Genomic DNA, 25,645 nt, shown 5'->3' on the forward strand with positions numbered 1-25,645 from the left:
ATTGATTTTATTCATGCTAATTTTCTACAATCTAAATAACTGATTTTTATGTTATTGTACCAACCATGATTTATATATCAAAAACCAAGTTATTCTGAGGCAGTAAGCCATTTGGATTTATTAAAAGTACTGGACAATTTCCCAAATGTGAGCTTACTTCTAAACAAATGAACTATTATTTAGACAAAAAGAAAATAGTTACCGTGTAACTTGATGATATGTATTTTCAGAATCAAGAGGTTGTACAAATTTAGTTACTTGTTCTTTGAAATAAACTTTAGTGGCTCTATTTCTTGTTACCACTCAGTGTTGTCCAAGCAATCTGGCCATGTGTAAACTACATTTTACTTTTGTCAATAAAATTCCTTTTCACATAATATATAGACGTACTTTTTATGTTCCATATAAAGAAATAAAAGAAGGCACAGCATAATGATGCATAGTGAATTCATTACTTAAAAGTTTCTTCTTTTTCTTATGGTCCTCTGAATTTCAGATTATTAACAGATTGCTAAATTTGATTTCTGCTCTTTGACTCTAAGATACAATGAAATAAATATTCCTGTGTTGCTCATTTCACTTATTATTTGATGAGCATACATAGAGCTACAGAGAAATTTAATTTATTTTCCCTAATTTAGAGCCACAAGGCTCTAAATAATAGTGCTAACGTTCTTTAAAAGTTAAGTAGGAGCTTATTTAAAAAGTGTTAGATATAGACTGTTACTCTAAACTGTTGTCATTTGGGAGGGCTATAGCAAACCCATTCTTAACATAACAATTACAGTCAATTTACATAGTCCGCTGTAGTAAAGAACAGCAACATGGACGGATAATCCAAAAATCATTTAGAATCATCTTTGGTATACATTAATAGTAAGAAAGTAGATTCACTTTCCTCATATGTTTGTCTAACATTAAAGCCAGTTAGTTTTCACTGAGCATACATACCAAGTGATTGTAGGGTAAGGTAAAACAGAGGTGTCCTCCAAAGAATGTGCTATGATTCTACAAGTGCTATTGAGGACACTCGAGAAGAGACAAGAATTGCTGGCAGATGACAGAATCCCTGCTCAGAGATATGGAGGCAGTTGTTTGTCAAATGGTCATTAACAACAGAAAGGTCTTCCCAGGGTATATATCCAGCATGTGAGCGAGAACTTCCCAAGACATGATTTTTATCCACTTCTGGTAATTCACATAAACACAAACCATACTGCCAGAAGGAATCTAGCAAGCATATCTGAAGTTTACAAAGTTTTTGGCAAGAAACGCAGCACCTTAGGAGCAAAACTAGTGTTTTCATCACTACTGCCAATCAAAGTTAAGAGTTTCAGAAAAAAGAGGCAGATTTGTGAACAGCTAGTTAAGAATATGATATCTGAGTAGAGGATTTGGATTTGTGAACCACAGTTAAAATATAAGAATGAAGGATTCTTGGCTAGTTATGTAGTTTACCTAACAAGGGTTGATTTAAAAAAATAAGCCCCTCAGATTTTCCTAGAGTCTTGCAAATCTGATTTTTACAAAAAGGCTTTAAAATGAAAAGGAATGTGAGAGAAACCTGCCTATATACAGCTATGAAGCTAGATATTTGGTACCTAGGTAGAGAATTACTTCAACCCAGGAAGAATAGCAGTGAAAACACTCAGAAAGTCATGGAACTCAAAATTCAAGAAAAGAACCAGCAAAAAAAAAAAAATCAACCTCAGATTTTTACACATAAATACACATAGTATGAGGAATAGGCAAAGTTAAATGGACATCCTAATGAAATGAAGCAAATCAGACTTCATAGGTCTTGCCAAGACTTGGTGACATGGGATCCATGACTGAAATATGGCACTGGAACAGTTTAGGGGAGTAAGTAAAGAAGAGGAATGGCAAGTAGCATTGTAATATTAAGAAGATTTATTTGTATGAAGAGATCCAGGAAACAGGTCCACTGTAGCAGCCCTGGACCAGGCAGAGGAACCTTCATTGCAATGTCAGGAAACTGGTGCACTCTCACCCAGTGGGCTGTGCATTGTCTCTGAGCACTGGAGACCTTCAGCAGCTCCTTTGGCCTCGATGAACCGCAGTAGGTCCCAGAGCTAGCCATTATATCATCTTAAAATATGCCATACAGAACCAAATAGGCATCAAACTGTAGATGAGATTTGATGAGGGCAGAGTATAGCAGGAACTGTAACTTCCTTTTTTCTGGACCTGATGCTTCCCCAAATGCGGCTGAGGCTTGAGTTAGCTTTTTTGGCTGCCACATCAAATGAGCTGTTTTCCACTCCTACCTTCCCTACCTTGTATTTATGAGGACAATTTTTTGCAGCCTCGGTGTAGGACTTCACATTTTTCACTTAAATTGCATCCCATTAGATTAGGCCTATCTTAACCTCTTGAGATCTGTTTGGATCCTGACTGTCATCCTTCGGATTAACTTTACAGCTTTGCACCATCTGCAGTTTAATTAAGCATGCATTCTATGCCTTCTTTCAAGTTAGTTCAATTCAAAAATGGGGGAAAAACAAACAAGCCTTCCACAACCCAAAAGAATTTACATTCTGCCTCTAGGTGAAAAGTGTCCAAGATGTATGCAAGTGTGAAATCAAGTTTAATACGTGACTAGAAAGCACCTCTGTCACTACTGTGGGAAGTGCTTCTGTGATTAATGGAGCAAGAAGTCACCCTTGGCCCCGATGTGCATTGTGGACTCACTACGACAGCACTCAAGAGTGTGTGCTCCTGTCTCAGGCAGCTCAAAAGTGCTCTTAAATGGAGCTACTTTCTATGTATGTGGCACTAGGAACATCAGGGAAATCTGAAATGATGGTTTGTTGCCTTTCTCATAGTTAGAGGTACTTGTTTCTGGTTGGAGATGGATGTTATGAAATTGAAATTGCTCAAATTCCAACTGTTCAGATATTGAGGGCTTATTTGCAGAGGAGGCAATGCTCAACCTGCAGCTATGCTATGAAGTTCACTACTAGCAAAAATTCCAATTCTTAACAAAAAGCAGTCAGTTACCTGGTTAGCAGCCATGTATAAGGCAAAAGCCAAACTCCTCTTTGTTTTGTTTAATTTAATATTTTTCCCCAATTACATATAAAAACAATTTTTAACATTCCTTTTTTTTTTTTTAAATTTTTGAGTTACAAATTCTCTCTTTCTTTCCCTCCCCTGCCCCTTCACTGAGAAGGCAAGTCATTTAATATAGATTATTCATGTTCAGTCACGCAAAACATATTTCCATATTAGTCATGTGAAAGAAAACACAGACCAAAAAAACCAAACAAACAAAAATAAAATTTAAAAACTATGCTTCAGTCTGCATTCACACTCCATCAATTCTTTCTCCAGAGGTGGATAGCATTTTTCATCATAACTATTTTGGAATTGTCTTGCATCATTGTATTGCTGAGAATAGCTAAGTCATTCACAGTTGATCATCATACAGTATTACTATTGCTGTGTACAGTGTTCTTCTGATTCTGCTCACTTCACTCTGCATTAGTTGATGAAAGTCTTTGCAGGTTTTTCTGAAATCTTCCTGTTTGTCATTTCTTATAGCACAATAATATTCCACCATGGTCATGTACCACAACTTGTTTAGTCATTCCCTGATTGATGAGCATCTCCCCATTTCCAATTCTTAGCCATCACAAAAAGCTGCTATAAATATTTTTGTACAAATAGGTTCTTGTCCTCCTTACCCCCCCCTTTTTTTTATCTTTTTGAGATACAGACCTTGTAGCCGTATTGCTTGGTCAAAGGGCATACACAGTTTTATAGCTTTTTGGGAATAGTTCCAAATTGCTCTCCAGAATTGAATCAATTTAATCAAATTAAATCAATTCCTAACTCCACCAACAGTGCATTAATGTCTCAAATTTCCCACATCCCCTCGAACATTTGTCATTTTCCTTTTCTACCATATTAGCCAATCAGATAGGTGTGGAGTGGTAGCTTAGAATTGCCATTTCTCTAATCACTAGAGATTTAGAGAATTTTTTTTCTATATGACTATAGGTAGCTTTGATTACTTTGTCTGAATACTGCCTGTTCATATCTTTTGACCATTTATCAATTGGGAAATGACTTGTCTTCTTATAAATTTGACTCAGTTCTCTATATATTTGAGAAATGAGACCTTTATCAGAGAAACTTACCATAAAAAATGTTTTCACGGTTATGATTACTAATTGTAATTCCCTCCATCCCATTTTCCCCTCTTCTTATCCTTCTCTCTCTCTCTTTTCAACCTGTCCATCCCCAAGAGTATTTTGCTTCCGACTACCACCTCTTCTAATCTGCCCTTCCTTTTATCAGCCTTCCCACCCTTTCTCTTACCCCCTTTACCTCCTTCTTTCCTGTATGGTAAGTTAGGTTTCTATACCTAAGTGTGTATGTTATACCCTTTTTTTCTTTCTTTTTTTTTTTTTTTTTTTGCTTCTTTTTGGTGAGGCAGTCGGGATTAAGTGACTTGCCCAGGGTCACACAGCTAGTAAGTGCCAAGTGTCAGAGGCCAGATTTGAACGCAGGTCCTCTTGACTCCAAAGCTGGAGCTCTATCCACTGTGCCACCTAGCTGCCCGTTATGCCCTTTTTGAGCCAATTCCAATGAGAGTAAGGTTCAAGTGCTCTCTCCCATCTTCCTCTCCACTGTAAAAGCTCTTTTGTGCCTCTTTTATGTGAGATAATTTACCCTTTTCTACCTCTCCCTTCCCTTTCTCCCAATGCATTCCTATTTCTCACCCCTTAATTTACTTTTTAAATATCATCCTATCAAAGCTCATACCTGTGCCCTCTGTCTGTGAATACTCATAACTGCCCTAATAATAATAAAATTCTTAGGAATTACAAGATCATCTTCTCATATAAACAGTTTAACTTTATTGGATCCCTTATGATTTCTCTCCTATTTACCTTTTTATGCTTCTCTTGAGTCTTATAATTGAAAGTAAAATTTTCTGTTCAGCTCTATCTTTTCATCAGGAGTGATCTCTATTTCATTAAATGTCCATTTTTTCTGAGAAGTGATTCTTGATTGTAATCCCAGGTCCCTTGCCCTCTGGAATATTATATTCCAAGGCCTCTGATCCTTTAATGTAGAAGCTGCTAAATCTTGTGTTATCCTGACTAAGCTCTATGATATTTGAATTGTTTCTTTCTGGATGCTTACAATATTTTCTTCTTGACCTGGGAACTCTGGAATTTGGCTATAATATTCCTGGGGTTTTTTATTTTAGGATCCCTTTCAGGAGGTGATTGGTAGATTCTTTCAATTTCTATTTTACCCACTGGTTCTAGGATATCAGAGAAATTTTCCTGATTTTGAAAATTTGAAAATTTCTTGAAACATGATGTCAAGGCTCTTTTTTTGATCATGGCTCTCAAACAGTTCAATAATTCTTTAATTATCTTGCCTCGATCTATTTTCCAGGTCAGTTGTTTTTCCAATGAGATACTTCACATTTTCTTCTATTTTTTCATTCTTTTGATTTTGTTTTATTATTTCCTGATGTCTCATGCAGCCATTAGCTTCCACTTGGCCATTTCTAATTTTTAAGGAGTTACTTTCTTGAATGAGCTTTTGTATCTCCTTTTCCATTTGGCCAGTTCTACATTTTAAGGAATTCTTTTCTTCAGTGAATTTTTGTAAATCTTTTTTCATTTGGCCAATCCTACTTTTTAAGGAGTTCTCTTCAGTAGATTTTTGTGCTTCTTTTACTATTTACTATTACCTATTATGTTTTTTAAGGTGTTATTTTCTTCAGTATTATTTTGTGCTTCCTTTACCAAGCTGTTGACTCTTTTTTCATGATTTTTTTCCATGATGCTCATTTCTTTTCCCAATTTTTTCTCTACCTCTTTGATTTTAAAAATCCTCTTTGAGCTCTTCCAGGAATCCTTTTTGGGCCTAAAAACTCATTTTTCTTTGAGGCTTTGAATGTAACTGTTTTGACTTTGTTGTCTTCTTCTGAGTTTGTGTTTTGATCTTCCTGTCACTATAATAATTTTCTACGGTCAGGGTTTTTGTTGTTGTTTGCTCATTTTTCCAGCCTATTTCTTGACTTGTAACTTGATGTTAAAGTTGGATTCTGCTCCTGGGGTGGAGGGGACACTGTCCCAAGTTTCAGGTTTTTTGTGCTGTTGTTTTCATAGGCAGTTCTGGGGATCTGTAAGTTTTCAGTTCTTCCAAGGTGGTATGATCTAAGGAGAGGTGTGTTTACTACTCTCCTGGCCTGTGCTCTGGTCTGTGAGTGACCACAAGCACTTTTTTCTGGCCTAGAACTGTGACCAGAGTCCCTGTACCCTTGTAGACAAAAGCTCTGGTGTGCTAGTGCTCCTTCTCACTCTGGAACTGTGACCCAGGACTGAGACCCGGTCCAAATAGGGGTCCTGCACCGGCAGGGGGAACCATATAATCTCCTTCTGACCAGTTGTCCAATCCCCTTACCATCTGTGATCTCTAGATTCAGTTGTCCCCAGGACCTGCTGCTGGCTTGCCAGGTCTCTGGCATTGCCTGCTCTGGACTGGGCTCAACTCTGACCCCACTCCAACAGACTTTTCTTGCTGACCTTCTAAGTTGTCTTGAGCTGGAAAAATGTTTCACCTTGGTCCTTTTGTGGGTTTTCCTATTCCAGAATTTTTGAGGCATTATTTTAAAGTTGCTTGGAGGAGAATTTGAGAGGCTTTCTAGTAATTTCTTGACTTTCCTTAATAATAATTTCCTCCCTCTAAAATTGGAGGAAACCATAAAGAAAACTGGTAGCCTATACCTGATTCACACCAAAAAGAAGAAACTGGTTTTGTTGACATGTAAGTGGCAGAAACTGTGGGGAGAAATGACCACTCCTTCCTGTAATTAACAATAGAGGAGAGTAAAGCTGGGTATACATCCTTGACTTGAGAGAGCAGATTTCAAAGGATTTGGAAAAAAGGTGATTAGAGGATCCCACGTAGACTTAAGTTTCTATAGTTAAAGTTGCCCAGAAGGAAGTTATTTTATTCTGAATTTAATGAACACCAAAAAAAAAAAAAAAAAGAACATTTCTATATACAAAATAGAAGATAAAAAGAGGCCACAAATCTCTACTATATACAACTTGCTTTTAAAATAAATTCAGCATGTTACTTTCAGTTTGCTTATCTGTATTTCCTTCTGTGCATTTTTAAAAAATGCTTCAGTAACTCTCTCTTTCACCCACACACACTCTCTCTCTCTCTCTCTCTCTCTCTCCCCCTCCCCCCTCCCTGCCCCCCCCAATGCTGTCACTAGTTCTCCAGGAGAAACTGATGACATTCTGAAGATATGAAAAGAAACAATTTCTAATGAGCAGAAAAGGGAAGGAGTTATCTAGAGATCACTGTATGTATAAGAATTATCGAATAACAGATTTTTTTTAAAAAGGCACATACAGAATATTGAAACAAGGGCAGGTAATAGAGAGTGATTTTAAAAGGGCATGGCCTTCAACCACAATTCCAGAGGAATTGTGATGAAATATGCTACCCACCTCCTGAGAGGGACACAGGGTACAGATTGAGGCCTTTTCTGAACTTGGCCAAAATGGAAATCTGTTTTGCTTGATTATTCATGTTGTTATAAGGATGTCCTTTTTCTAGAGGGAGGGGGAGGAGAGGGAGGGAAAATGTATTATCTTTCCCCCTAAGCCCTTCCCCGACTCCTACCTTCTACATTGCTGTAGAGGGCAAACCATTCTCCCAGTTCCTCAGGCTCACAACCTAGGAGTTATTCCCAACTCCTCACTATCTCTCACCCTTCCTTATCCAATCTATTGCCAAGGCCTGTCAATTTCACCTCTGCAACATATCTCAAATACATCAGCTTCTCTCCTCTGATACTGCCACTACTCTGGTGTAGGTCCTCATCACTTCATGCCTGCATTACTGCAATAGCCTGCTAGTGGGTATGCCTGTCTTGAGGTCTCCAATCCATCCTCCATTGAGCCACTAAAGTGATTTTCCTAAAGTGCAGGTCTGACCATCTCACTCCCCTACTCAGTAAACTCCAATGGCTCCCTATTGCCTCCAAGATCAAATAATCAAAGAATGCTCTGTTTGACCTTCAAAGCCCTTCATAACCTAGCTCTTCCTACCTTTGCAGTCTTCTTACATCTTACTCCCCAGTGACATTGGCTTTCTTGCTATTTGTTCCACAAACAAGACACTCCATCTCTTTTCTTTGGGAATTTTCTCTGCCTGTCCTTCATGCCTGGAATGTCCTCCTTCCTCAACTTCACCTACTGACCTCCCTGGCTTTCTTTAAGTCCCAACTGAAATTCCATCTTCTGCAGGATACCTTTTCTAGTCCTTCTAATTCTAGTGCCTTTCCTCTGTTAATTGAGTCTTTTTTCAATTGTGTTTGATTCTTCATGACCCCATTTAAAGTTTTCATGGCAAAGGTACTGAAGTGGTTTGCCATTTCTTTCTCCAGCTCATTTTACAAATGAGGAAACTGAGGCAAACAGAGTTAAGGGACTTGACCAGGGTCACACAGCGAGTAAGTATCTTTGGCCAGATTTGAATTTAGGAAGATGTCTTCCTAAATCCAGGCCCAGCACACTATCCACTACTCCACCTAGCTGCCCATCCTTTGTTAATTATTTCCTGTTTATTCTGTACATAGCTTGCTTTGTATCTATTTGTTCCCTCCCTCATTAGATTGTAAGGTCTTACAAGAGCAGGTATGGTCTTTCAAATCCCCAGTACTTAGTGCAATTCCCAGCACAGAGTAGGAGCTTAATTTGATTTATTGATTGATTTTTGTTAGTTGAAAAAAAATTAAAATGTTTGAAAGCAGCATTATTCCTAAAGGAATGATTAGGATTTAAAGCTTAGGATGAGCTAAGTTACTAGATATACTTTAATGTAATAAAACTAAATTTCTTTTATAATATTGTATAATTTTAAAATTACAGAACATGAAAGTAGATTAAACTGACTTTGACCTATATAGTAATAGTCCACATGGTTCATCATCAGAACCTGATAGGACTTTATCATTGAAAATGACACTAAAGGAGATGAATTACCGTCTGCCTTGCTCTGCTGCACCCTTAAGACCTTTCCATCTGCCTTGCAACTGAAACTTCCTATGTGTTTTATCTCCCCAAACAGAATGTGAGTTCTTTGAGAAAAGTAACTGTCTTCAATTTCTTTCACCAATGACTAGTGTAGTGCTTTGTACATAGTAAGCATGTTTATTAAGTGCTTTTTTATTCATTCATTCATTAGTACAGATCAACGTAGACTTAAGATACATTATGTGTCTAATTTTATTAGGAAAATAAGTTTCCCTTTTTTGGGTATTGTCTTCAAGTGCTATGGTAGCATCTTGCTCAATATCACATGTGGTTTTGAATAGCATTACTTTCAAATAGTAGACACTATACTTCCTCTTAAGATTCATGTATGTTAATTATTAGCTATGAAATATATTAAAACTTTTGTTTTTTTTTAATTTGCATGTATAAATGTATATGAATGGCTCATTTTTTTTTTAAAGTAAGAAAGAATGTGGCTAAAGACATCACTCAAGAGTTGATTGAGTCCATTGATACACAGTCTTCAAGGGAAGAGTTTCTTTCAGATACAGAAAAAATGGAATGTATGAATAATATAAAGAAGAAACTTACTGTCATGTTAACACCAATGAATTCTAAAAAGACACTGGAGCAAAAATGTAAAGATAATAATTTGTCCACTGACACCATGAAAAGAATCTCAGAGCTTGCTTTGCCAAAGCATAAAAATGGTGGCAACAAAGCTGACTTGAGGAAAAATAAAAACAACAGATTTTTAAGGTCTTTAGAAAAGACATTTGGAAGTGGCTTAGTACACAAAACTGAGGATGAGGATGATACTGGCATATATGCTTCAGTCACCATCAACCAGAAAATTAAAATGTCATCACCTCCAAAGGAGCAAAGTTCTACTTCTGACTCTGAGAGAAAAATAAAAAAGTCATTAAGACTAAAGAGAATTGAACCTTCTGGAAATATTTTGTCCCACAAAATTCAAACCAAGGTGACAGAGATCTCTGGTCAAGAAAGTGAAACAGAAGAGGAATCCAGAAAGAAGGCTCAACTTGGCATGAAAACAAGGCAGAAGGAAACCAAGGAAACTGTAATTAACCAGTCAAAATGCAAAAGGAAAGATACTAAGAAAAGCCCAGTAATATTGGAACAAGAAAGTGAAGAGAGCGATAAAGATATTCACTCTAAGACAAAGAAACCTACCTCTTCTTCCAGCAAAACTTCTGTTCGGAAGATTGGTAACCGGAAAAAGTTTTCATCAGCAGAGGTGATGGGATCTAGAAAAATAAAGGATCAGCCTTTGGAGTGCTTTCCAGATTTAATTAAAGAGGATAACTGGACTGAGAAGGAGTTACAGAAATTTCCAGGGTAAGTAGTTTGATTTAATACTTTCCTTTTTTCCTTTTTTTAAATGTTTGTTGAGCCTTTCCCCTAAAATGTTACTTATTTATTTTAAGCAATTGGAGTTAAGTGATTTGCCCAGGGTCACACAGCTAGTAAGTGTCTGAGGCTGGATTTGAGCTCAGGTCTTCCTGACTTCAAGGCCAGTGCTCTATCCACCGCGCCACCTAGCTGCCCCAATATTGGTTCTTTAAATTAAAAAATAATAGAGTGAAAGAAATCCTAAGAGTGAAATTCATTTGTGATAGATTGGTATCTAGAGCTAACTCTTCACACAGTAGTAGATAGATATTTATTTAGAGTACTGTGCCTTGTTCTGGGCACAGAAAGATAACTTTAGGACTACAAAGCTGCTTGATGGGTTGGTTAATTGGATCTGTGAGGAAAATCTTAAAATATCCGATAGAAAAGAAAATGGAAGTTTAATAAATGGTTCTATATATGAACAGGTTTATTATAAGGAAGCATGACTAGCTAGTTCTTTTTTACCACTAAGGAAAACACAAAAGGAATTGATTAAATGGAATGTAGTTAGTTAAGGAAGAGGGTGTAATCGCTTTCTTGAAGCATTTTTACAAAAGGAAGAGAATCAGCTATTTATATAATTTATAAATAGATAAATAGGATTTAGAAAAGTGATGTAATTCTTCAAGTATTGATAGTTCTCATTCATCTTCACGTATTTGAACTTTGGCTACTTTAACATTCTTGATTTAAAAAGCATATATGGCTTTGGACTTCCACAGGGCTTTGTCATCTGTGCCAAAACAAAAACGTGGTTTCCGGTTGAATGTAGCCACCTCTATGGGACCTCGGACTACCGAAGAATCCCAGAAGAAACATACAGAAGAGCACCAAGAAAGAGGTTCTAGGAAACGTGCCATCAAGAAAATGGTACCCGGCTCCAAAGTCTCAAATGGTAACCTTACAGTTCAGTGATAGAGTTTACATGGTCTCAAAAGGGCAGATTACATAGGGTAGCCATTACACAGCTATGAATTTGAGTTTATTTAAAAACTTAACTGTCTAAATGCATATTTAGACATTATTTGCTTCTTTTGATACTTGACTTTTATTTCCCTTATTCCCAATTAAAGCTAAAACATTTTCTGGAAATCTTTGAATTTTGTAACTGGTAGGGACCTTAGAGATTATCTAGTTTCTATGTTCTTTTTAAAGCCTATTTAGTTTGAGTTTTCTCTACAGGACTTTTCATAGCCCCAGTTATATATACTTACCCAGGAAAATGGTAGTTCACAAGTCATCTGAAGGTCTAATCCACTGTTTAGTGTGCCTACAGTCTGTCTGGGATTACTAGAATTTAGACAATAGTTTCTCCCAGTGATAAGAAAATCACCCCTCCCTAGGAATGCTCAAGAAGCTAAGAATTACCTGGATGTTTAAGAAGAGGCAGTATGTATAGAAGTAGATTAGATCCTTGAGATGTCAAGAACTGGCCTCTTTTTGTACGCCCAGCCCTTAGCAGAGTGTCTGACACATAGTAGGCACTCAATAAATATTGATTGATTTATTGATTGGGTATAATGATACTCAAACTTGACCTCATGGCTCTACCAAAATTTAATGTTTTATACCACAGTGAAATCAGTAGCTTAGACATGTAGGTGATCACTTGTTGATTTTTCTGGTGGTAACTAATTATCAACACAATTAATATATCTGCATGTAGCCATTTTCATAATATATATAAGGACTCTATTGATCTTTGTTCCATTTCTATAATGATAATAACAATCATGGTAATTATTTCGTGCTTTACAATTTATAAAGAACTTTACATTCTTCTTGATGATATCTACTTCTTTACTGAAGTCTTGCACAGTCCTTCTTTTCTGCCTTTCAACTCCCTAATTGCAGGCCATAGCATAAGTAGAATACCAACCTTAGATAGAGAATAGTGTATTTAAGGAAGCAGCAAGTCATCAGAATCTGAGTTTACAGTATGTGTATGCAAACTTTAGATTTTATTAAAGTTACTAACTTTCCAGACCAAATAGCATGACTCATCAAATTCTTGACAAAATCTTTGCGTGAATTTAAGGCACAGAAGTTGATACTGATACAAACCAACCTGTAAGGATAACTGCCAGAGTGGGAACTCTAAAAAGAAAACAGCAGATGAGAGATTTCTTAGAACAACTGCCTAAGGATGATCATGATGATATGTTCAGTGGATCGCCTTTGCATAAGCAAAGAATACAGGTAATAATTTTAAACAGGGAATATGGCATTTTAAATTACTTTTAAAACTTTCATTTTTGTATACAATTACAAAATTGTATTTGGCACTATTTAGACAAGAGCAAGGGTTGACAAACTACTGCCCAAGGGTCAGATCTGGGCAGCAGCCTGTTTTTGTATGGCCAGTTAGCTAAAAATGGTTTTTATACTTTTAAATACAACAAAACTTTGTTTTAACATGTAAAAAACATTCTTAACTCTCAAGCTGTACAAAAACAAGCCCCTGGTCAGATTTGGCCTGCAGTCTGCCAGCCACCGGACTAGGGTTTCAAATAAGCAGCAGATATAGCTAAAGCAGATTATTGCAGGCCAAATCTACCATAGCTTGCTAGAATGCATCTAATTGGGAATTGAAGAGAATTATATAAGAGGAGTAATGTTACTATCATCTGTGACTGTAAATCTTTATACACATGTGTGAGGACACATCTCACACACACACACATACACACACACTTTTCCCCCCTACCTGGGCTTACAGGCAGTTTTTACAGTGACCTGCCAGAGATACTAATAGTTTCCTCCCCCCCAATATTGTGCTTCCTTGGGTTGCACCCTCTCATGTATACCTTCATTACCAATTGTCCCTTCCCATATTCTTTGACTTATCAAGAGGAGCTAATACTAAAGGCAGAAGATAATGAAATAAAAAGTGACATTGAGCCTGATGATTTCCTGTGTTCCTGGAGGGGAATGTTCAAGTTTGAAGAGGAAAGGAGCTCTCTTTTTGTCTTGCTAGGTTTTGACCCAAAGATGACTTGTCTTAGCCCCAAAACAAATTCCTAATCCAAAAGTCTTCAACCTTATATGCATCTGACTCATAGAAATGCATGCATTCTTTTGAACAAACCTACAGGTTGGAAAAGTTAACCTGAATAACTAATCCCTTAATAGTCATTTCCCTCAATATAAATCTGCTTATGTGCTAATTTTCCTTGAGCACTTTTTAACCAGAATGTAATATATCCTTTTTACTACAAACCACAGTGTTCCAGAGAGCATATATTTATACACATTGGAAGTACATGCTTGAGGTGAGATACTCTAGGTGTGGATCAGTGCACATACCCTCAGATTCAATTCAGGGCTTGGTTAGTTGTGCAGAACAGCTTTCTATCCCACCTCCTTTCATACCCTACAACTATCTATCTGTCCTATATATCTTCTGCCCTTTGTAGCTAAACTCCTTGAAAAGACTGTCTGCGATAAGTGGCTCCACTTAGTCTCCTCTTACTCTCTTCCATCCTTATCATTCCACCAAAACTGCTCTCCCCAAAGTTACTAATGATCTCTTAATTGCCAAATCCAGTGGTCTTTGCCCAATCCTCATTCTCCTTGACCTCTCTGCAGTTTTTGACGCTGTTGATCACTCTTTCCTTGATACTCTCTTCTCTAGGTTTTCAGGACACCACTCTCCTTCCCCTGGTTCTCCTCCTACCTATCTGACCATTCCTTCTTAGTCTCATTTGTTAGATCCTTCCTGCAGGTCATGCCCTCTAACCATGGGCATCCCTCAGGATTCTGGCCTGGGCCTTCTTCTCTTCTCCCTCTGTACTGCTTCACTTGGTGATCTCATTGGCCTCCATGGAGTTAATTACCATCTCTATGCTGATGATTCTCAAATCTGCCTATCTTATACTAGTCTCTCTGCTAACCTTCAATCTCACATCTCCAGCTCCCTTTAAGACATCTCAAACTGGATGTCCAGTAGACATCTTAAAACTCAACATGTCCAAAACAGAACTCATCATCTTTGCTCCTAAATGCTCCCCCTGCCTCCCCACCTTCTCTTTTACTGTTGAGGGCAACACTGTCCTCCCAGTCCCTCAGGCTCACAAGATAGGAGTCATACCAGACTCTTCTCTGTCTCCCATCCCCCGCATCCAATCTATTGCCAAAGCCTGTCAACTTCACCTTTGTAACACCTGTTGAATACTCCCTATTCTCTCCTCTGACACTGCCACCTAATACCTGGACTATTGCAATACCCTGCTGATGAGTCTCTCCCCATTCCAATCCACCCTCCATTCAGCCGCTGGAGTGATTTTCCTAAAATGCAGATCAGATCAAGTCATAACACACCCCTTCCCTCAATATCAATAAACTCCAGTGGCTCCCTATTGCCTGCAAGATCAAATACAAAAATGCTCTATTTGGCATTCTAAGCCCTTTGTGACCTAATCCCTCCTACCTTTTCAATCTTCTTACACTGTATACCTTGCCATATACCCTTCTGTCCACTGACACTGGCTTTCTGAATGTCCTGTGAACAAGACATTTCATCTCTTGGCTCTGGACGTTTTCTCTGGCCGCTGTCCACTATGCCTAGAAGGCTCTTCCTCCTTAACTCTGCCTGTTGACTTCCCTGGCTTCTTTTAAATCCCAACTAAAATCTCATCTTTTACTGAAAGCCTCCCCCAGCACCTCTTAATTCTAGTGCCTTCCTCTGTTAATTATTTCCTATTTATCCTGTGTATAGGTGGCTTTATATATATATTTGTTTGCACGTCAGATTGTAAGTTTCTTGAGAGCAGAACTGTCTTTTGCCTTTTTGTATCCTTAGGGTTTAGACTGTGACTGGCACATAATAGACACTTAATAAATGTTTTTGATTGATTCATTTTATATTTTTTGTTACAGGGGATAAGCCAAAGGGGGAAGGGGAATGTAAAATAAAGGTAATATACAATCAAAACTGGTAAATACAATTTTATGTATAAAATAAATTTAAATAATACTTCACACAGGTAACTCTTAATTCCAACTGGCATTTACTCAACATTGAGATTATTAGAGTAAGAATAAGATCAAATATTTCACCATGATACCTAAAAGAACAGAAATGAATATTAATCCTTATACTTCAGTAGTTTGGTTGGAACTTTCTATCTATGCAGGTTATAATTCATCCTTGCCTTCATTCATCCCAAGGTATAGGTTGTCTTTGTGGCTTTTCATAAATTCATTGTGGATGCATCAAGCATATCAGAAACCCATTTGACACCCAATCAAAGAGGATGCCCCTTTTAACATCAAAAAATTTCAGGAATCCAGGGGACAAGAGAGTAGGGGAATGATAGAGAGGAGGGCATATTGGGAAAGGGAGTAATCAGAAGCAAATACTTCTGAGGAGGGACAGGGTCAAAAGAAAGAATAAAACAAATGGGGGGGCAGGATAGGATTAAGGGAAATAGAGTTAGTTTTTCATGGCCTGTCTACTATGGAAGTGTTTTGCATAACTGCATATGTATAACCTATATTGAATTGCTTGCCTTTTCAATGAGGGTGGGTGGGGAGGGAGGAAGGGAGAAAATTTGGAACCCAAAGTTTTAAAAACACATGTTTAAAAAAAATGTTCACATGCAACTGGGAAATAAGAAATACAGGAAATGGGGTACAGAAATACATCCTGCCCTACAGGAAAATTGAAGGGGAAGGGGTTAAGAGAAGGGGGGGAGAGATAGAAGGGAAGGCGGACTAGGGAAAGGGGTATTTGGAATGCATGCCATCTTGGGTCGGGGGAGGGGTGAGATGGGGTGAAAATTTGGAACTCAAAATCTTGTGGAAGTAAATGTTGAAAACAAAAAAATAAATAAAAAATTACCAAAAAAAAACAAAAACAAAAAATTTCAGGAATCCCCACATGATAATAATTAACATCAGGTAATTGAAAATATATAATGAAGAACTATTATGAATTCAGTAACTTTTAGATGGTTTATATTTTATAATCACAATAGCATCTACATAAATTTGAAAAATAACATATATAGATGAGAGTAAGCATAGCATAGTGGATAAAGAGTCCAGCCATAGTATGAGGAAGACCTAGTTCAAGCCTACCTCTGATTCATACTGACTTTGGGACCCTTGGCAACTCATTTAACTTTTTAGTACCCTGGGCAGCACTCTTAAGACTGAGTGCAGGTGCTCATCTGCATGGTAGAAGGAGTTCCCTAATTGAGAGTTCCTTGTACCAGTGAAGTTACAGGTTCATTCCTCATTTACATACATACACACACACACACACACTCACTCACCACCACCACCCATATAATTTATATTCAATTTACAGAAGGTTTGTTTTCTGTATTTACTACATTGTTTTTTAATGATCTATACCACTTATAGTAATTTTTCATCTTTTCCCTACCTGCCCCCCAGGCCATATATGCATCCTACGAATTGGGAACCATTCTTCTAGGTATTTTAATATTTCAAAGGTGTGAGGCAACACTCAGGCTATTCTAAATTTTGTTTTTAATTATCAGACGCATTTTCCTCTCCTACTCTTTGTAATCTTTGTCACAAATAAATATAGTCAGGCAAACAAAGGTGCATATTGGCCATATCCAAAAATGCATCTCTAATTCTGCCTGTTAGTCCATTGCCATTGTCAGGAGGTGGGCAGTATTTTTCACCATTGGTCCTCTGGTGTCATGGTTGATCAGAGTTCTCACATCTTCCAAAGTTGTTTGGGGCCATCCTTCCATTGTCTCTTGTTCTCACTATGTGGCCAAGCCACACTGCCTTGTCTGGTCATGTGTGTACTTGCCATTAGTTCTTTATAACTATACTGAGGTAATAAGAAAGGTGTGTGTGAGTCATTATCATTTTCTTTTCTAGTTACCAAATTTTGAAGTCAGTCAGGATGATGATTTCCCACATATGGACAGAGATCCAACAACTCCATCTTCAGTAATTTATCCCTTGGCAAAAACCCCCCAGTGTCAACATGTCAGCCCTGGTATGCTGGAATCTGTTAACAGGTAATATATGTTTGTATAAGGAGTAAGGAATATGTCTTTAAAAACTTTCGAAGTGGAGCAGCTAGATGGCACAGTGGATGGAGCTCCAGCCTTAGAGTCAGGAGGACCTGAGTTCAAATCCAACCTCAGACACTTGACGCTAGCTGTGTGACCCTGGGCAAGTCACTTGACCCTAATTGCCAAAGCAAAAAGAAAAAAATACTTTCAAAGAAAAAAAAAATAGAACAAACAAGGCTCCTCTTTATTCCATAGACAGTTTAAGTAACTTAAGAACATAGAGACATAGGTCAGTTGACAAGACAGAAGTCAGGAAATAAGATTTCTGTCTCCCACATTTGACCTCATCACTAGAGTACTTTTTTTGCTGTTGTAATACCAGTGTTTCTTTGACCAGTTTTGCTTCACTAAGTACCTATGTTACTTGCTTAGGCGTATTTTCTAGTCATGGTGTAAAATAATTTTTTTTAAATGTCAAGACCTATAGTCATCAGAGTTGTCTTCCTTAACAGATTCCTGTTTTTCAGTATACCTTGTGAAACCAGCATCCAAAATTGAATACAGTATTCCAGCTCTTGACTGACCAGTGCAGAGTATAGTGGGATTATTGCACCCCTTGTTCTGGATATTATGTTTTTATTAATAAGAGTATGAGATTACATTAACTTTTTGGTATCCATGTTATATTGGTAAGTTGTTGAGCTTGCAGCCCTCTAATGCCCTCAGTACCAGGTACAATGTCGGGTATATACTATAATCTTGATAAAGGCTTATTGAATGATTGGAACATTTGAGAGATCAAAAGACATTGTCATTTCCTAAAAGTTGCTTTTTGTAAGTCTATGTGCAAGTTGATGCTTTTAAGAATCTGAGTTAAACATTTGGTTTGTGGGCTTAAGAATACTTTGATTTTATAAAAAGAGGGAGAAAATTTTTCTGTAGACCAAAAACAATTTAAAATTCATGTTGATTTAGCAATTACTGTATAACTAATTAGACCTCACGGATTATCTAAGTTCATTTGAAATGCTAATTTGTATTTTTGCAGGAAAGATTGTGATAAATATGTGTTTCAAATGCAAAAGGAGAATAAAAGTTATGGTGGTATGGTATGGGCCAATGTCAAGAAGAAACCGGTAACATTTTTTATTCTTATTATTAATCTGATTTCATTCATTCATCATGTATTATGTGCTATAGGATTCAGAAAGCCCAGCTTCCTTGTGACCATGAGTGACACTCATGACATAGTTGGTTTTTGAAGCCAGTTTGAGACTGGTCAAGCTTCTTTAGCATATCAAAAAAGAAAGCCATAGTCATACTTTAAGAAGCAGACAAAACTCAGGTTTTTCTAAAATCCTTTTTCCATGAGAAATGAAAATTTTTGTTTTTTGATAAGGAAAACAATAAAATGGAAGTTAGGTCTTAGTCCTGGCTTTACTATTGACTCTCACTGTGACCTACAACGTACCACCAACTTGGAAAATCACTTCCTGACCTTTTGCTTTCTCATACAAAATGACAGGGTTAGCCTCACTTAGCTCAAATGGCTTTTCAGGTTCTAAAATGTGATTCTAGAACAACACTGACTACTTATAGACTTTATTTTACCTAAAATGCCTTATAATTACTGAAAGTCTACTAAACCTTGAAGCCTTAGAGTCCATTTTCACATCTCTTGCAAATACTATTTTATATTCGCAAGGCTTTTGATAAACCTAAAAATTGGAAGAGCTAATCTCCAGTGTAATGCTCTATACCAGCAGCTTCTTACTCTTAAGATATTAGCCCTTGATTTGAGATTATTTATTTACTCTTTTTATTCAAACCATCATTAAAATAATAAATTCAGTAAGTTTCTAGTGAATGAAGTTAATGTATTGAAGCTGAATTAAAAACTCTTCTAAGGCACCAGTTAATTTAGTGGATTGAGCAGTTAATACATTCAGAAAACTACTATGAGTTCATGAGTGTGAGTATAATCACTTTTATATTACTTGTTTATCATAGTAAATTTAACAATGTATACTGATTATTAAGATGAAAACCAACTCCTTACAGAGGGAACTATTAAAAATAAAATAAAAAATTAAATAGGCTGCCTCCGGACATAGTAGGTTTTTATGCAAAAGTGTTTTTATGCAAAAAAGCCTTGGCTGGGTATGTGTTAGAGGACATTTCTGTTTGGGTATAAATTGGGTTAGATGGCCTCTGTGGTCCTTTCCAATTCTGATATTTTGTGATTCTTTTTAGGTTGGATCTGATTTTACAACTCCAACATCTAGAAGAACTCAGTTTAATAGAGGTCAGTATAACATTTCATACAGTGTTGTATGAAAGAAGGACTAGATGAGCATTTAGTTCTCCCTTCCTAAGAAGTGAAGAGGTTTTAATATCCTTTAAATAGATATGCTTGAGGCATATATACTTCATGACATCTAACCATGCTTGTGAAATGGCCTTGTGAAAAGAGTGTCAAGCATGCCAGAGATCAGAATAAGTTCAAGCTGACAAGGAAAGTTAAAAATATAAAGGAGTTTTTTGTTCTGTTTTTTACATATGTTGGGAGAAAGTGAGGATTGAAAAAAAAAAAAGGGATAGGACCACGCTCAGGGTTGATGAAATGAATGATAATAGATGAAAGCCACTTAACTTTTACTTTGCTTCTGTTTTCCCTGAGAAGGGGAACGATCTTTAGACTGAAAAGGACAGAAGAAAAATGGATGATAGGGAGTTGATGTTTAAAATAAGTAGGGATATAGAGAGCATCTAGCTACCCTTGGTGACTTGAAGTCTTCAAATTCAGGTGAATTGCATCTCAAGATAGTGAAAAAACTTGAAAATGTGACTCTTGAACTAGTTGGTGAGCTTTGAAAGGTGGTGGAGAAACAGGTACAAGAGAATTTGAGAAGAGCCAAAGTTCTAGTTTTCAAAAAGGAAGGGAACAGAGGCTACAGACTATAGATCACTCAGTAAGTTTGGCTTGGATTCCTGGCAAAATTCTAGATTTTATTATTAAGGGAATGATTAGTGTATGCCTAGGAAGTGATGATCACCAAGAGCTTACATAACTTAACCTTATTGGGTTTTTTTGAGAGTTATTACTAATTTCTGGGCTGTTGAGGCAATCTTGTAGTTTACCTAGATTTCTGCAAAGCATTTGATGGTCTCTCATACTGTTATTCTTGTGGAAAAGATGGTGAGAGAAATGTGGACTACATGGCAAAATGGTTGTTGTCCTCTTGAAGAGGACCAAAATGACATCACTATGTTAGAGTCAAGCCTCTGATTGTCTGATAAGACCAATATGAGCTAAGAATGTTCTACCACAAGTTGGGCACAAATAGTCCATGTGAACATTTGGGGTTGATTCTCTGAATTTTCACATCTTGCATTTCTTTTGAGCTACTTCAATTCTGCTTTGCTCATAGAGCACAGCACCTTTTCTGATGAGGGCATGCCATGCTGCACAGTCCTGTCCCAGTGTCTCCCATGTCACATAATTGTAAAGTTCTTAAGAGAGACCTTGAAAATGTCTTTGTATCGCTTCTTCTGACCACCATGTGAGTGCTTGCCCTGTGTGAGTTCTCCATAAAATAGTCTTTTTGGCCAGCGTACACGTTTAGAAGTGGAAAGGCTGCTGGATGGCCTCTTATTAGGTCTGTTGTCGAGGGGTTTTTGTTCAGCAGGGGGTTGGACTACATGACCTCGGAAGTTCCTTCTAATTCTAAAATCCTTTGATTCTGAGATCGATATTTTTTACTGTTTGTGGCACAGGTCTATAGTACAATCCTGTATTTGGAGTAACCGTAATTTGTTGCTCTAAATTTGACAGATTTGTCATTCTATTTCTTGGAAATGTTGTATTGCCATATTTATTTAAATACTTTCATTTATAAAATGTGTTCATACCATTCCTTAAAACTCTTCTGATCACAGGAATGAAATCTGATATTGGAAAACTCTTCAGTTATACGACAAAACTGAATTTTGATGAAGAAGAACAAGATGATTATTTCTCCAACTCTGATTCTGCAGAGTAAAATCAGAACACACGAATTCCAGCGTTTATTTAACATCATAACACACACTTGTATATAAAGTACAGTGTATTTGTATTAATTTGAAATGTCAATATTTTCTCTGTGAAATTGTTTTACATATGTTTATTTTTTACTTTTCTATTTTAGTGTATAAATTGAGCATTTCTTTCTACTTTCCTTGCTAATATGAAGACATGCAAATCTTACTAAAAATATAAAAAAGGTTTTTTCTTTGTAAATACTTTTTATAAATGATTGTTTATCTGATATTAAAAATATATATATGTATATATAGTTGACAACTCTTCTGCAGTATTGTTCTGTTTACTCTATGAATGAGATGTTTCAAATAGGTATTAGGAAAAAATACATACCTTTAGACCCTGAGTAATTCTCACCAGATGCTGTACAGTGAATTTTTTGTTTGTTTAATAGAAGCCTTTTAATACCAAACATGCCCATGTGTGTATGTATAACTTTCACAGAATGTTGGGTCTAGTTTATACTAACATTGGCTTTTGCCTTTCTGGGATACAACTTTCTTTTACAATTCATTTTTTTTTTTTCAACTTTATGCTGAACTCGAGTGAGGATTTGATACAATCCAAAATAAATTGACAATAGTTACTAGTTTGATACTTGGGCCCAAAGATAATAGCTTTTGTTGCACTCTTAACACTTGTATATTTGACTGTGAAGATGAGTCCCAATGGTAGGTGACTAGAAAAAATTATAAAAAATAACCCCCAAGGCTTTAGGCAAATTTATATTCAGTTAGAATATCATTTGCTATGTTCCAGGTTTAAGTTTGGGCTATGGTTTTCTATTATGTGAACTCATTTCAAATCCCAGCGAGTGTTTTTTCTTCTACTAATGACAGTCTCAAACTAGCTCTTTTGAAACAAGAATTTTTTCATTTATTTTGTTGTTTTATAAATTGGCATAGAGACCATCACCTGCAGTTACAGTCCATATTCACCTGCCTCTAATCCACAACCAGCTTAGCTCTACAAATAAAGCTCTGATGTTTTTGTATTTGTCAGTGTCATTTTGACCTGGCCACCGGGTGGCAGTAGGCTTGATAGCTTGGAGTTGAGGTAGGAAGAACGTGATGGTCCAACAGTTTCCTCTCCTGTGCAGTTTCAAATCAACCAAAAAATCTTCTTTGGTTTTAGTAGAAAAAACAAAGACCTTTTCCCTTCCAAGATCCTCCTTTCCATCATCTTCAAGAAAAAGTTTAGTGAGTAGAAAGGTTGTGGAATTTATAGAAGCCCAGAAGGGGAAGAGTAAGAGAAATGTGATAACTATCCTGTAATATTATTTATTATTCTTTAAAATAGGATGATGGGACTGCCTATAAAGTAAGATATTGAATGAAATCTAGACAAATCTCGAATCAAAAAATAAAAGGACTATGAAAAATCAAAATTTTATAGAAAACTCTAAAGGGAGCTTCCAGATAACTGGTCAGACTTCACAAGATACTCTTGGAAGCCTAGGAACAGATGTGATTTGCCCAAGACCACACAGCCAAATTAGCAGAAGGTTTGGAACCCAGGACTTGTCATTCTTAATCCAGGCTTCTTTTCAGTGTGCCATGCTACCTCCCAGAATAAACTGTATGATTTTAATAAGTGAGTTGAATAAATTCAGGAATTGCAAAGCATTTTTGATGCTGAATTAGTATTGTGTTAGCATCTGAAGGAATGATTTGAAAGATTGGCCAAATTCTCTACATTAACACCAATTTTTAAATGAGTGATTTTGTAGTAATTTAGTCACCACCTCTGAAAGATCAATCCTTGCATAGAATTTAACTAGCCTAATGAACTTTCACAGCTAGCTAGCAGAGGTTTCCAGACATTATGGAATGCATTGTGGCCATTATAGCTGGACCATCCCATTACAGACACATCAAGATCACAACGAAGATTAGTCAATAGAATTTCAAGTTGCAACTTAATTGTAAACTTACAACTCATGGTATACTAATACCTCTGTATGTATCCTCTAAAACCATGCTCTGGGGCCAAGTTAAAAGTGAAAATATGTTCTAATAGGGGGGCGGAGCCAAGATGGCAGAGTAAAACCAGTGACTTGCTTGAGCTTTCCCCCAAACCCCTCCAAATACCTGCAAAAAATGGCTCTAAACAAATTCTAAAGCAGCAGAACCCACAGAACACAGAGTGAAACAAATTTCCAGCTCAAGACAACCTGAATGGTTGATTGGAAAGGTCTATTGCGCTGGGCTGGGAGAGAAACGCAGTTCCAAGCAGGGGCGCAGGAAAAACAGGCCTCAGCAAACCTGGAGTAGGCCTCAGAGGACTAAATCATGGGCAGCTATCACGGTTTCCACACTTCTCAACCCATATATGTCAAAGACAACGTAGAAGGTCAGTAGGAAAAGTCTTTGACCTTGGTGAGAGAAGCTAGGTCCCAGCTCCAGTCCAGGCTGCAGCCTCAGGGCAGTGGCTGTTTCTGGAGCTTCCAGCCCATAGACTGAGGGGGAATCGAGTGGCTGATCAGAGAGGGATTGCAGGAATTTCTTTGCTGGTGCTGAGACAGGATTCTCTTGCTTTGCCCATGCTTGGATCTGGGTCACAGTTCTGGGTGGTGGTCCTGGGGTGAGGAGGAGTGCTGGCATGGTGCAGCTTGTAGTGGCAGTAGAAAGGGAATCCTCCTCACAGTTCCAAGGCAGAAGAGAGTGCTTGTGGTCACTCATAGACCACAGCACAGCCCAGGAAAGGAGTAAACACTTTGCCCTTGATCATAGCACCTTGGAAGAACTGAAAATTTACAGGTCCCTAGAAGTATCTCTGAAAACAGCTGCACAAAACCCTCGAAGCTTGGGACAGTACATTCTCTACACTGGAAGTAGACCCCTACCTTAACAAAGAGTTTATAACTCAGGTAATTGGCTGGGATCATGAGCAAACTTCACAAAAAAAGTCAGACCATAGAATCTTTCTTTGGTAACAAAGAAGATCAAAACATACAACCAGAAGAAGACAACAAAGTCAAAGGTCCTACATCCAAAGCCTCCAAGAAAAATATGAATCAGTCCCAGGCCATGGAAGAGCTCAAAAAAGATTTAGAGAAGCAAGTAAGAAAAGTAGAGGAAAAACTGGGAAAAGAAATGAGAGTGATGCAAGAAAATCATGAAAAACAAGTCAGCAGCTTGCTAAAGGAGACCCAAAAAAATACTGAAGAAAATAACCTTAAAAAATAGCCTAACCCAAATGGCAAAAGAGGTCCAAAAAGCCAATGAGGAGAAGAATGCCTTAAAAAGCAGAATTGGCCAAATGGAAAAGGAAGTCCAAAAGCTCACTGAAGAAAATACTTCCTTAAAAATTAGAATGGAGCAAATGGAAGCTAGTGACTTTATGAAAGATCAAGGCATTGTAAAACAAAACCAAAAGAATGAAAAAATAAAAAACAATGTAAAATATCTCATTGGAAAAACAACTGACCTAGAAAATAGATCCAAGAGAGATAATTTAAAAATTATTGGACTCTCTGAAAGCAATGATCACAAGGGAGCGGAACCAAGATAGCAGAGTAAAAGCGGTGACTTGCTTGAGCTCTCCTCCAAACCCCTCCAAATACCTATTAAAAAATGGCTCTAAACAAATTCTAAAGCAGCAGAACCCACAAAAAGACAGAGTGAAACAAATTTCCAGCCAAAGACAGCCTGGATGGTTGATCAGAAAGGGAGCAAACGTGGAGCAGGCCTCAGAGAATTGAATCTTGGGCAGCTGTGGCGGTTTCCAGACTTCTCAACCCATGAACAACAAAGACAACTTAGAAGGTCAGTGGGAAAAGTCTGTTTCTATGGTGCTGAGGGAGAAGGACAGTGGGGTTCCAGCCCCATTCTCCAGGGTGGTGGCTGCCTCCTGAGCTTCTGGCCCACAGACAGGGGGAATCGAGTGACTGATCAGAGGGGGATTGCAGGGATCTCTCTGCTGGTGTAGGATTCTCTTGCTTTGCCTGTGCTTGGATCTGGGTCACAGTTTTGGGTGGCGGTCCTGGGGGGAGGAGGAGCACTGGCTTGGTGGAGCTTGTAGTAGCTGTGGAGAGGAAACCCTCCTCACAGTTCCAAGACAGAAAAGAGTGCTCA

The 25,645-nt window shown here is 37.4% G+C and overlaps 1 protein-coding gene across 1 annotated transcript in view; it reads left to right on the plus strand.

The window, feature by feature from the left end:
• MIS18BP1 (MIS18 binding protein 1) overlaps positions 1 to 21,682 on the plus strand; it is a 58,219-nt gene extending 36,537 nt beyond the window's left edge. Inside the window, exons 11-17 of the mRNA XM_027853796.1 lie at positions 9,527 to 10,424; positions 11,204 to 11,376; positions 12,520 to 12,680; positions 17,346 to 17,488; positions 18,534 to 18,621; positions 19,739 to 19,790; positions 21,425 to 21,682. Of these exons, the coding sequence (XP_027709597.1) occupies positions 9,527 to 10,424; positions 11,204 to 11,376; positions 12,520 to 12,680; positions 17,346 to 17,488; positions 18,534 to 18,621; positions 19,739 to 19,790; positions 21,425 to 21,528 (1,619 nt within the window). The 3' untranslated portion in view covers positions 21,529 to 21,682. The remainder of the gene's footprint in view (positions 1 to 9,526; positions 10,425 to 11,203; positions 11,377 to 12,519; positions 12,681 to 17,345; positions 17,489 to 18,533; positions 18,622 to 19,738; positions 19,791 to 21,424) is intronic.
• The last annotated feature ends 3,963 nt before the right edge of the window (positions 21,683 to 25,645 follow it).

The sequence above is a fragment of the Vombatus ursinus genome, unplaced genomic scaffold (assembly GCF_900497805.2).
Source record: "Vombatus ursinus unplaced genomic scaffold, bare-nosed wombat genome assembly UNPS02010219.1, whole genome shotgun sequence".
Taxonomy (NCBI): Eukaryota; Metazoa; Chordata; class Mammalia; order Diprotodontia; family Vombatidae; genus Vombatus; species Vombatus ursinus.